Source organism: Rhinatrema bivittatum, chromosome 19 (genome assembly GCF_901001135.1).
Source record: "Rhinatrema bivittatum chromosome 19, aRhiBiv1.1, whole genome shotgun sequence".
NCBI classification, from domain to species: domain Eukaryota; kingdom Metazoa; phylum Chordata; class Amphibia; order Gymnophiona; family Rhinatrematidae; genus Rhinatrema; species Rhinatrema bivittatum.
This window is the reverse complement of record NC_042633.1, coordinates 29,903,781-29,916,734: the sequence shown is the minus strand read 5'-3', so window position 1 is coordinate 29,916,734 and position 12,954 is coordinate 29,903,781. Positions and strand designations below refer to the sequence as shown.

Below are 12,954 nucleotides of genomic sequence, written 5' to 3'. Positions count from 1 at the left end.
TTCCCTGTGAATACAAATATATATATATTTTTTATTTTTCTTCCACATTACCTCTTGCCGTTGAAGCCCAGAGCAATGACGGAGTCTCATCAACCATGTGTATGTACACTGAACAAGGGTATTATCTCCAGGTAGTAGCCCCCATTTCCGCAAGCCACATTAACAAACAACAAATATTGAACAAGCCTAATAATTGGCAATACCTATAGCCTATGACCTCACCGGTAATTTTACATACTCTTACCCACCCCTGTTTTTTTTTTGGAGATGGCAGCTCTCCATCCTTCCGCTCCGAGAAGGTGGAACACCGACCACTGGCATCCCGCTCCGTGAATGCCACTCCATCCTTCCGCTCCGAGAAGGTGGAACACCGACCACTGGCATCCCGCTCCGTGAATGCCACTCCATCCTTCCGCTCCGAGAAGGTGGAACACAGACCACTGGCATCCCGCTCCGTGAATGCCTCTGTGGCTACTGCCGCTCCGTGCAGTGTTCTGCCGTCTCCTTCCACCTTTGGGCTTGCGGGCCCCGGTTATTGATCCCTGCGTCTGCTACTTTTCATGGCTGTGACAACTCCCCCCCCCCCACACACACACACACACACACACACAACAAGACCTTTAATTAGGGCTTCAAGGGCTGCTGCTTCTCCCTTTTACTGCAACAGGTCTGAGGCGATCTCTAGCTCAGCCTTTCTGCGCACTTCGGCGGTGGCTGTGGCAGCAGCGGCTTCCTGTTGTTCTTCTATTCTGAGCCCTTCTATCTTGAGGGCTGCTGCTTGTTCGGCATTCTGTATTCTCTTTATTCACGCCCTCTAGACTTGATGGATCCACAGTGTTTATCCCACGCCCCTTTGAAGTCCTTCACAGTTTTGGTCTTCACCACTTCCTCCAGAAGGGCATTCCAGGCATCCACCTCTCTCTCTGTGAAGAAATACTTCCTGACATTGGTTCTGAGTCTTCCTCCCTGGAGCCTCAGCTCGTGACCTCTGGTTCTGCTGATTTTTTTCTGATGGAAAAGGTTTGTCGTTGTCTTAGGATCATTAAAGCCTTTCAAGTATCTGAAAGTCTGAATCATATCACCCCTGCTCCTCCTTTCCTCCAGGGTGATAGTACCCAAACACTTAGAAGATCCCATGCAACTGATGCCAGTAGTAGCAGAGGCCATTCCCTAAGTCAACTTGATTAACAGCAGTTAATGGACTTCTCCTCCAAAAACTTATGAAATCTCTATCTTATCCCCCCTCAGCCATCTCTTCTCCAAGCTGAACAGTCCTAACCTCTTTAACCTTTCCTCATAGGGGAGCTGTTCCGTCCCCTTTTATCATTTTGGTACAGCAAAGTGTCATGGGCTTGGGAATGGACCCTGGTACTGCTGACTGAAAGGACCATTCATGAAGCAGAGACGTGTTCAGGCAGGCAAGGTCGAGGGAAGTGGGGTCCATTCAGAAGCAGGAGACAAACTAAGGGTCAGGGCAGGCAGCAAACAGAAGAAGAGTCCGGAACCAAGCTAGGTCTCAATTGGTAGACAGAATCAGGAACAGCTAGCCATCAGAGAGTAGGAATCAGGTCCTGTTGTGAAATCCTGGGTGATGGCCTTTTAAAGCTGGGGAGCTACTCTGGGCCCTTATTCAGAGCAGCAAGATGCAGCAGAGGAACACGATGCCAAAAGCCATGCTGGAAGGCCTCAAACGATCAGGGGACATAGCGTTGGGGCCAGGATCATGAGGTACAGGATGCCGACCGCGGTGCAGCACCCCGTGATTGGTGGCATGGTACACAAAACTTTGTTTCTCTGTCTCCATCTGCTGGTTGGGGAGAAATAAAAACATTTGTCTGGACTGATCTGGGGGACGATAAAGAAAGGAACATTTGAAACCACATTACACTAGTAACAAACGGGAAAAGAAGAAGCTTGAAAAAGATACTGTAACTGCTGAGGAGAGAGATAAGCAGGGAGCAATAAGCAGAGATACAGGAACTGCTGAGGAGAGAGATAAGCAGGGAGCAATAAGCAGAGGAGAGAGTCAGGAGCAGGCAGGTGAAAAACAAGGCAATGCAGATGCTGCCAGAAAATGTCTCCAGTTCCTCTATTACAGTGCTTGTTATTTTGATCATTTATAACCATATAACTGTGGCAATGTGACTTGTATTGCTACTGCTACTTCTGCTACCTTTATTACACCCTGCCTTTCCTTACCTTCTCAGAGATGGGCCTGAAGGACCTGAGAATGACACTCTGCTTGCTGGTCAGGATGTCCTTCCGGATGTTGGCCAAGGTATGCTCCAATGTCTCTCTCTCCTTCAGCAGTTTACTTATCTCATCGTTGATGAAGGAAATGGCCCTTATTAGGCGGGCAACTACCAGTCGGGTCTGGCGGCTGTAATCGTGAGCCAAATTGTTGTCTTGCATGGCCAGAAATTCCCGGAAGAATGGGAGAGGGAGGTTGGTAATCCAATTTGTGTCTTTGCTGACTGCATCCCTTGCCGGTGCTGTCTTGGCTCTATCCACACTGTACTGGCCACTTCTGGTTGACAGCCTTTTCTCTGCCACTCCATCTTCACGGCCTGTCTCCTCAGGATAGTACTTCCTGGAGCGGCTTTGGTGAGCTGGGGCAGAGGTAATCACCCTGCCTGACTTCTTGGCCAGATCTTTGGCCATTCTAACTATACCATAAGTGGCCTCTCTCCAGGCATCTGAGCCTACAGGTTCTGTGACTGGTGGATCCTCCTCAAGCAGGCTTGGGTGTCCCATGTTCCTGTGCTCAGAAAGAGGAGATTAAAAGAGGGAGATAGTCAAAGACTGATTGGGGAAGGTAAAAAATGGAAAGAGAAAAAAGGATGAGGAAAGGGATTTGAAAAATGGAAGAGAAAAATGAAGAAAAAAAAAAAAAGAGGGAACGTTAAGTGAGAGGTTGAGCAACAGATACCGAATGGCAAGGAAAAACAATGTTAAGGCATGTCAGCAACAGCATCTATGAAACAGGTCTTTCTCAGCAAGTATTCCCAGTTTGGGGAATACTCTGCCTTTAGATTTGAAAGAGAAAACGGATATTGAGGTTTCACAAGAAACTAAAAACCTGGCTCATGACTAAAGGTCGTGACCTGAACTGACTTTCTTATGTTTTTATTATTTTATGATCACTGTATTTTGGTGTTATTTTATGTAGCTGATTTTGTTGTTTGAATCTCCCAAAGTGATTTACAACAATCAGGAAAGCAATTAATAAGACATTTAAATAAATATAAAATAAATTAAAGAAAGAGGAGAAATGCACCATGACAGAGAGAACAGGAAAGAAAATGGGAAGTGGAGAAATATGAAAAAGAGGTGAGCCAGAGCAGAAAAAGGAATATTCATATTATCCTTAACATTATTAATGCCATGTATTATCAGATATGTTAACCTTCTCCTCCAGATCTGGATACTAAAAAAAGAGATCCTCTTATAAGTCACATTGGTCTTGGAGAAAACTGTATTCTTTGCAGATTCTGATATCTTTAATTCTGGAATATAAGCATTAGCCAAAGATGCTTTTTGCATAGGCTTGAGACTGCTCCCGCGTGATGGGAACTGGTGGTTTAGAAAGCCCATCTACTGTATCTATCTTTGGATAATCTTTCAAGTTTTCAAAGAATCCAAGTTTCTCATAGAATAAACATCGTGTTTAATTTTGAGTGACATTGAGTGACTTGGGGTGGAGACAGAGGGTGCTGGCACTATCGATAGAGACAAAAAGATTGGGGCAATGCTGATAGGCTAAGCATGGAATAGAAGGGAAAGAAGAGAATCTGTGCGGCATGGAGAAGAAGAGATGCTAGGCAGGAAGAGAGAGAGAGAGCGGATGCTGATTTCGGGAGGTGGCAAAGAGAGGGGGATGCTAGACAGAGGATGAAGGAAAAGATTGAGGAAGGTGCTGTCCCGAAGCCAGTGCTGTCAAAGAAGGGAATATTGCACTGGAGCTGCAGCTGGTAGGTAAGTCTGGGCATGGTGAAATACTAAAGGATCGCCTAATATCCCTGCGCACCTTGCTCCCTCTACCCCCGCATTCCCTATTTATGTATGTATTTATAACCCACCTCTGCCAGTAGCTTACGAGACGCCATACACGAATAGCTACAATTAAATACCGTTCAACACATCTTATAAATGGCATATGGTTAAAGCAGCAGGCTAGGAAGCAGGGAAGCCAAGCTTCAAATCCTACAGCTGCTCCTTGAGACCTTGGGCAAGTCACTTAACCCTCCAGTGCAGAGCCTGGATTGTGAGCTCTCCGCGCACAGGAAAAGACCCAGAGTATCTGAAGTTAATCTGCTTTGAAATGCTTACAAAAGTGCACCCCCCTCTCTTCCCTGCTCCCACTGTCCATACATTTTCAAAACCCCCTATCTCTCTCGCCCCACAAATCCTGCGACCCTGCTGTTGTTCTTGGTCCCTCTCCTTAAGACTCAAGGTCTAAGGTCTCAAATACCTGTTTGGCTAGAATCAAGGGCACAGGACAAGGGGCAGCAGCTCCAGAGCTGGTAAAACTGGCTGCCACTTCCGGCTTCCCCGACTCTCCTTCACCATGGCAACAGTTTCGAAAGCGGAAACATACTACCACTTCACGCTCCGCCCACCTCTTCTCGTTGGTCGCGCGGGTGCGGTCTTTAGATGTCACGTGGATGCCCAGGCGTCGCAGAGGCTGTTGCTATGGCATAGGAACGCTATCGCGTGGGGCTCCTCCCTCCGCTCTTCTCATTGGGTTTTGATAGCTCAGAAGGGAGGAGCTGGAGCTGAGTCATGTGACTGGAAATTTGCGGGCCCTGCTTTGCCTTCTTCCTACTCCGCTCGTTTTCTCTGGAATTGGAGGACTGCTAGTTCTCCCCCTTTCTTTCTTTTTTTATAATTTTTGTTTGCATATAAAAATAAAGGTCAATTCTTCTAAGATATTATGTTATAGTCCATATATATAAAAAAATACATTTAATATAATGTCTTCTCCTTCTGTTCCTGTACTTTTAAATGTCAGCAACCACCTCTTCAGTATGTGAGATATCATCTATTGCCCTCGTCTTGCTTGACAGGAGTACTACATATTTTGAACTCTGTCCTTTCTCAGGATGCATTCAACTAGAAATATCTTGAACTATTGTTTCACATCACTTTCTGTACAAAGCAGCGTGAAAACCTACATACTTTTGCAGGCCAATACAATAAAGTGCGCTCAGCCTAGTGCACAGGTTAACCCATGGTTGGACACATGTTTTGGACGCACTAGACTAATACCCAATGCAATAAGGGGATTTGTGCATCCAAAACGCATGTCCTAACAAATGTGTAGCTAATAGCGCACTTTTTAAAACGGCAAATTTAACAGCAGCCCTAGAGCTGGCGTATACTCTTACTGCGCCTCCCCCAACCCCCTTCTCTTCTGGCCCATGGCCTTAATCAAGGCGCGCACTTAATAATCGCGCCCATACTAATCAACAACCTTTTTAAAAGGCGCCTTTTTTCGCGGCTCCCTTTTCTTCTTGCCTTGTTTGCCGTTGCCCTTTAGTGCTCTCCCTTATTGAAGTAACCCATGTGTATGTGTGAGAGTGCCTGCCTGCCAGCCTGTGTGTGTGAAAGCATGTGGGGAATGTTTTAGAGAATGAATGTGTAAGTGTGAGAAAGCAAGAGAAACGATAAAGTTTGTGTTGCCATCCTTCTCCCATTCCAGATTCCCAGGGTGACTGGCCATCAAAAGATCCCAGGTATGAAAAGCGAGAGATTCTTTAATCTTTACTAACTTTAATTTTTGGGTGTTATTTGATGTGTCTGCTGTTTTGGAATATTGATTTCTGGGGAAATAATAAAACAGTTATATTAATTTCTAATTATTGGATGTTTTGTTTGTTGGCTTTGTGAAATATGTATTCCTTTTATTGTTTCAATATTATGAATGGGCAGAGCTTGGTTGTCCTCCTCCCCAATGATGAAGTTAGGATTTTGGCAACCCTACGCACTGTTGGTACTGTCACTCTCCGCCGCCCCCCCCCCCCCCCCCTTCTTCCACTCCCTGAGGTTGGACAACAGGGAGCAGGAGATCTAAGGCACAGTCCCCCACTTTCCTGTGGCAGCTCAGGGGTAGATCCTGTGGCAAAAATTTAAAGCAAATTGGCAACCATTTCCATCTTTTATATTTCATTATAACCATTGTTTTACACTAATTAATGCTATGTATAATTGTATTTTTTATTGGGTGAACATACGTGATCTGAAGTATCCGTACAGGAAAGAGACCTTAGGGATGGGCAGAGGAGGATCAGGAATGGGGTGAGGAGAAAGGGGGAAGCAAGGAAGAAGGAAAGAAATCTAGGGATGGAGAAGACAGGAGATCGGGAAGATTAGCAATCTGAGATGGGGAAGAGAGAAAGAGAGACAAGCTCTTGGGCTGAGGAAGGAGAGGAGGGGTAGGAAAGGTTGGGAAGTGGGTTGCAGGAACTGGGAGGAAGGGAGGTTCCAGGATAAGGCTAGAATCCAAGCTTAAAGGAGGGAGGATTTGAATTGCAGTGGAGGAGAGGAGAGGTGTCCCTACTGAGCTCTGGTCTTGCCTCTCCTTGCATTCCCTTTCTAACCTTACACCCAATATGACACACACAGGCACAGGATTTGAACCCTGGCTTCCCTGATTCTCAGCCTGTTGGTGTAATCATCGACCACTCCGCCACCACAGTTCCCTTTTTTTTTTTTTTGCCACCCTAGCCACAGGCCTAGTGTGCCCATTAACAAATTCAGGCCTGCCATCTCTCTCTCTCTCCCCCCCCCCCCCAAATCAACTGCTTCAAAGCGGATTACATTCAGGTACTATAAATATTTCCCTATCCCCAGAGGATTTACAGTCTTTGTACCTGAAGCAATGGAAGGTAAAATGACTTGCCCAACCTCAAAATTAATACTTGTGCGTTTTTTGTGGCAATTATCCCTCCCTAAATGCTCACGGCTAGTTATAATAAAAAATATACAATAAAATGTAATTAAATAACACAAATATAACACCAAACATCAACAATAACAGACACCATTACAACTACTTTTAAAATGAATTTAAACCCCTTCCTCCTGATTTTGAAACACTCTGGGACACTTCAGTTTTTTGCTGACCGAGGGAAGCTTGGGCCGTCACTGGGAGCTGTTTCCACTTTCACCAGTTTGTGGATTCTCCTTCACGGGGGCTACTGACCACAAGCCCTTGGAGCCCATGCTCAACAAATGTAATTCTGAATAGCTGTTTCAGTTGCATAAAAAAGCTGATCCCAGCATTGTGATCAAGCTGAAGGGGATTCAAAACCAAAGGCAAGTGACTAGCCAGGGCTTCAGGAACGATGCTAAGAGACAGGATGAATTAATTTTGCCTTCGTTTTCAGCCAGGATTTTAAATCAGATCAATCTATAGCTAACAGTAAAGCACGATTTATTTTTCACTATCAACTGTATAATCACAGACATAAAATAAACGTTTAGGGCCCGTATGGGGAAGTCAACGGAATCCTTCCTGACAGCGCCACTTCAGCTGCTACACGGCTGTTTCCCTTTCCTCCAGCGATCGAGCAGCCCGACTTATCGTGAAACTCGGAAGCCACACCCCCCTCCCCTCCCCTCTGGCTTCGTCTTCCCCTCTGCCGCTTGACGACCCGCCCCTCTCAGGCTGTGATGTCATGGGGGAGGCGACGTGGCGGCTTCCTCCTCCTCTCCCGCTAAACCCGGAAGTGTGGGGAGCGTTTGGAGCTGGAAGATGGCGCCAGGCGGATTGAAGGCGCTGGTGGGAGAGAGTGAGTGACGTTGCTGGGTTAGCGCGCTCGGGGTTTGGCTCAGCTGGGGCCGTTTTCCGCTTTCTCAGTCGCCTTTGGGGGGATCGCGGCTTTGGCACTAGGAGGAAGCCTGAAAGTGGGTCTGGGCTGCTTTTCTCCTCGCCCGCTGCTTGAGGTGTTAACGTTGCTGGGTCTTCCTGTAGCGGTTTTTGCCTCTGCCTCTTTTCTACTGCCCCGATGGTGCCTTCCTGCCCTGCAGTTCAAATATTTTGACTTGTTAGGTTGGGTCGATATCTCATCCCCAGGTTAACCGAACAAGCTGATCCAGTTCTGTTTTTGTGTTTTTTTTTTCACCCTTGTATGCATGGAGTTGTAGTGCTGATTTTCTTATAAGATATCAGAGGGGAAGTTAGAATTACAAATATAATTTAATTTTAGTATTTTTTTCCTGCATGCAATGGGACCAAAAAACCTGAACTGGATCAGCCTGTTTTGTTGACTTCAGGTGGCATCCCTATGTGGCTGTTATGTAAGTCTGACATTCCCCGGATCAGATCCTGATATTTCATCCTATTTTGAGGCAGTTTAAACAGGAGCCTATTGTAACTGGGTGATCAATTATTGGTTAATTAGTCAGTAAAGCGCTTTAGGTTTAAAAACGTTAACTGTTGCTATTGTGCTTCCTCTCTTTGCCTTGGAACTGTACCAACATATTTTTTTTAATCCTGGGGCTGTGGTAGTAGAGGAGGTGATGTGCCCAGGCTCTGGGGTATAGGAAGATGACTTGCTAAAAGTTATCCTGCTATCTTGTGGGAGAGAATTCATTCTAGTTATCCAGAACAGACCTGTTTCACTCACTAGAAGCCTGGAATTGAGATTGTTGTGTAGAAGAATCAAATCTTGTAAGGTTTTCACTTGGTAAACTGATTGGGGGGTGGGGGCTCATTGTATTTGCCATGTCACTAATAGCAAGAGGTTGGGTTTTTTTTTTTTTTGATAAGTTTATAATGTGGATGAGTTTCTGATGTTTTACTATTGAAATCTTTGGAGGTGAATAAGAAACATAGAGCCTTAGAAAATGCAGCCAATTAGGGCTACAAAGTCCATCTAGTCTGTGTTACTGATCCAAATACCACAGAGCCTACCAGATCTTGGGCTTTATCCTCCAAACTAAGGATAGTTCATGCTTATCACAGGCTTTCTTGAATTCTGTTAACAGGCTTGGCCTCTACAACCTCCAATGGAAGGTTGTTAACTGTTTCCACCACTCTTTGTGAAAACATTTTCTTATTAGTACCAATGAATTTATCTTCTTTAAGTGTTGTATTATAGAAAAGGGGTATCCAGCTCTGGTCCTTAAACTAAGGTTTTCAGGATATCCTTAACCCCTTTCCGGTCCACCCTGAATATATTTGTCAGTGAGCCTAATGTATTGTGTTTTCACGTCCTGAAAAGGGGTTAAGGAATGTGCATGCGAGATCTGCAACACAGCCTCGGCTGTATGCAGATCTCTCTCATTAGGGATGTCCTTAAAACCTGACCTTCAAGGAGTGGAGTTGGATACCCAAAATGCTGGATACAAGGAAGGGATGTTTAAGAGGGTGATGCTTTTGTCACTGACATCTGTATTTATTTATTTAGACATTTTATATACTGTCTGTAGAGGTGAATGATGCTTAGATGAGAAAGTGATGCCATTGACGTTTGAAGTTGACACATAGGGAGAGAGATTTGACAGATACAGTAACAGCTCTTCCTTCTCAGTGGCAGTTAGTTGCCTGGGCATAGCTCCTCCTCTCAATTCTCGTGCTTCACCTCCACCGGTGCTGCTCTGCATTGGGCTCATAAGCATCCTGGGCATGCAAACACCTTTGCTGCAGGGCGTGCACATCTTTTCTGTGCCTGGCTTCTTTCTTCTCAGCACTGCTGGACCATGTTTCTTCTTGGTGGTGGTCTTCCTCAGCATTGTGTCACTTCAGTCTTCCTCCCTGCTGGTAATTGGAGGTAGGGTGCTCCATGTACTTCATGGAACACACTTGCACACAAGTCTGTAAATTTTTTGGGATTTTATTTTTCTTTTTTATACAGAGGAATAAAGTTTATGTGGGCAAAAAGGAGAAGCATGATGAGCTATATCAGAGAGAAGTACAGGGTAGTGAACCCGAGGAACAAGAACAGAAACCTCCTTTTCCTCCTGCTAGGATTTCAATGCTCCTCAGCTGCTGGAGACAGGACATGCCTCTTTTATGATCTCATCATTGGCTATATACAACCCTAGGCCCTTGCCGATAGTCTTCGTCTCCTGTAGCTGTGGAAAAGTGTAGCCTGATCTTGCTGAAGCTCCCAGAGTTAGGGTGAGGCCTTGTCCTGGTTGAGCTCACTTGCTACTTGTGTGCATCCTCAAGATAAATCCCAGTATCTTTAAGGGATTGGTAATCCATTCGTAATAGGGGTTTCCCTCTTTTTAGGATTAGAGGAGCTAGGCACTCGTGACTAACAGTACACAAATGCAACCGCCCCTCACCAGGAAAATGCTTTGGGGATACGGAGGTGCAGCCATGCGGTGCGAAGCGAATCCCCCAGCATTGCTGGGTCGTTTTGCCTGGTGTGTGATGTGGTTCCTGACTCATCATCCCTGGTCAGGCTAAACTAGGAGGCCACACCCCGAGGAGGAGGACAATGTTCAGAGGGGGCTAGGTTAGAGTGGGACCTGGCCCAACCCGCACCACCAGCCCCCCCCCCCCCCCCCCGGGACAGCTACACCCAGTGGGCCCCTCCTCGGAGGCTCCCTCTAGGAGAGGGGTGGTGGGCAAGTTTCCATACTCTGCAGGTGGGTTGGGCAGGAGCCTCTAGGAGAGTTACTAGGGGGCCCCTTTTTTTAGGGGTGGGGGGATTTTTGTCCATGTAGAAGCCAGATCTGGGTTACCTTTCGAGATATAAGGGCCCTGGCCCTTAAATGATTCATAGGGACCATAAGAACCTTAACCTCTCCATCCATGACAGCCTCCATGGAGGGGTTATGGTCCGGTAATTAATCAAATCATATTGTCTGTGAACTCCCAAGAGGAAGGGCAGTGCTCCGAGGAGTAATAGGATGAGCCTACAGTAGTGAGGCTGTCTCAGGGAGATGCTCTCAGCCCTCATTACCAATGTTCTGTCTGCCCTTAAAATACCAGGCACCAAGCTGGAAGACCAATAGGAGGGAGACCCTATCCTGCAGGGCCTTCCTCTTACATGAAGCAAATGTTGCTGACAGAATAGGATGCCCCCAAGGGGGCTGTAAAGGGGGTAGAGTTATGGGGAAATTATATCCTCTCCCCTTGGAGGATAAGAACAATTTCCTAAGAATACTGAGGTATCATCAGTAACTGTAAGATCACCCTCCCAGTGGAGGGAGGGACAGCCTTGAAGGATCCACGAGTAGAAAGATCGAGGCCGTCCTAAAGCAGACCTTATCAACAAGTGCTATGGCAATTCAAGCCTCTGTGTGTGGAGGCATTATAGCCTGAGCAGTTTTATGCTGGATTCAGTGGTTACCTGAGAGCACCAAAATGAAGCACTTAGGTGTTGCGTTTTTAGCTGATGCAGTATACAACCTGTTCAGGATGTCATTCTGGTTAGTAGCCTGGGGTGGCGGCCAGGAGATTCATTTGGCTGTGGCACTGAATGGCAGATTTGATATCCAAGATATGCCCTCTGCAAGCTTCGCTTTAGAGTGGGTGAAAAATCTAGGGGAAACCAAGCCCCAAAGGCTCTCGAAGGATAGACCCCACTGGGTGTTGCTGGGCCTTAGGTGCCAGGATCAGCACATGTGTATGTCTGCCAGGTGATCCCCATCACATACCACTTGAACTAAGGCCCATTCCTTTCAAGGGGCAGAAACTCCAAGGGTGATGATCTGGCAGCAGCAGAAGATAGTCACCCTCCCCAGTGATATTCGGTGGGTCCCTCCAGTGGCTGTATTGCACAGAGTGGACACAGTTTACTACAGACCAGTGGGTCCTGGATATAATACAAAGGGATATGCACTAGAATGCCTTATGCTAGTCCCAAGTGCCTTTATATGTCTTCCCCTGTACTTCTCAAGTTGAGAAGCCATAAGGACCATCCTGCAAAAAATTACAAGATCTACATGCTATAATTCCTGCTTCACCTCAAACTTATTTTGTAGTTCCAAAGAAGGATGGCACCTTTCCTCTCATCCCAGATTTAAGAGATCACCGTGTGCTTACAAGTACCCCACTTCGGAATGGAGGCTCTTCACTCTGTCATGGTGGCAGGAAGGAAAGGAGATTTTCTTTTTTTACTAGACTTGGCAGAAGCCTGCCTCTATATACCTATTTGGAGCTCCCAACATAGTCTCTTACATTTCTGTGTTCTAGTTCCAAGTGCTACCCTTCAGGCTTATGACTGTCCTGAGGACCTTTACCATGGTCTTGATGGTTGTAGCAGCAGCTTTGTGTAAACGGGGATAATGGTTCACCCTTGTTAAGACGATTGGCTCATCAGGACCAAATCCACCCAAGATAACTGGAGAGCATCAGCCAGAGTAGTTCATCTTCTTTAAAAGATAGGTTGTGTGGTAAATTATGCAAAGAGTAACTTAGTTGTCCCAGTTCCTGGAGTTCTTGGGCAATCTCTTTGATAGGGTGAAAGGGTGGCTGATCCTACCCTCAAAGAGGCTCACCCAACTGATAGACCAAGTGTAATCCTTCCTTTCCCAAAGGGCACCCAAGGTTTGGGACTTCAGATATTGAGTTTGATGGCAGCCTTATGGGCCAGTGCACATCTGCATTCAATTCAGCAGTCCCCCACTTCCCAGTACTGCAGTCTTCAGCTCTGAATTTCCCAGGTGCCGAAAAGGAGTCTGGGATGGTGAATGGACTTCACCAACCTACCAATGCCTCCCCTCAAGGCTAGGGAGCCCATGTGAATGACCTCCACATGCAAGGTCACTGGACTGCTCAGGAAGCTCTCTGCCAGGTAAACGTCTTAGAGCTTCGGGCGATTCGCTACGCTGTGGGCTTTCCGAGACCGTTTGTCCAACAAGACAGTCCTACTTCGGACGGACAGCCCAGTCATGATGTGGTATATCAACAAGCAAGGAGGCACGGGGTCGTTCCTCCTCTGTCAGGAGGCTGTACAGATATGGTCCTGGGCCCTGTCGCAGGGGTTGTTGTCG

General features: G+C 46.4%; 2 protein-coding genes across 4 annotated transcripts in view; one reads left to right on the top strand and one right to left on the bottom strand.

The window, feature by feature from the left end:
• CCDC105 (coiled-coil domain containing 105) overlaps window positions 1–4,575 on the bottom strand; it is a 34,961-nt gene extending 30,386 nt beyond the window's left edge. Inside the window, exons 1-2 of one of the 2 annotated variants that reach the window (XM_029584644.1) lie at window positions 4,472–4,575; window positions 2,200–2,802 (exon numbers count right to left, since the gene is read on the bottom strand). In XM_029584644.1, coding sequence (XP_029440504.1) covers window positions 2,200–2,754 — 555 coding nt within the window. In that variant the 5' untranslated portion in view covers window positions 2,755–2,802; window positions 4,472–4,575. The remainder of the gene's footprint in view (window positions 1–2,199; window positions 2,803–4,471) is intronic. The other variant, XM_029584643.1, reaches the window with a different exon arrangement.
• A 3,100-nt stretch (window positions 4,576–7,675) lies between these two features.
• Window positions 7,676–12,954, top strand: part of STXBP2 (syntaxin binding protein 2) — a 35,760-nt gene continuing 30,481 nt past the window's right edge. For both annotated transcript variants that reach the window (XR_003853563.1, XM_029584619.1), the window contains exon 1: window positions 7,676–7,793. Coding sequence is in view for 1 of the 2 variants with exons in the window: in XM_029584619.1 (XP_029440479.1) it covers window positions 7,757–7,793 (37 nt within the window). In the remaining variant the exon portion in view is untranslated. The remainder of the gene's footprint in view (window positions 7,794–12,954) is intronic.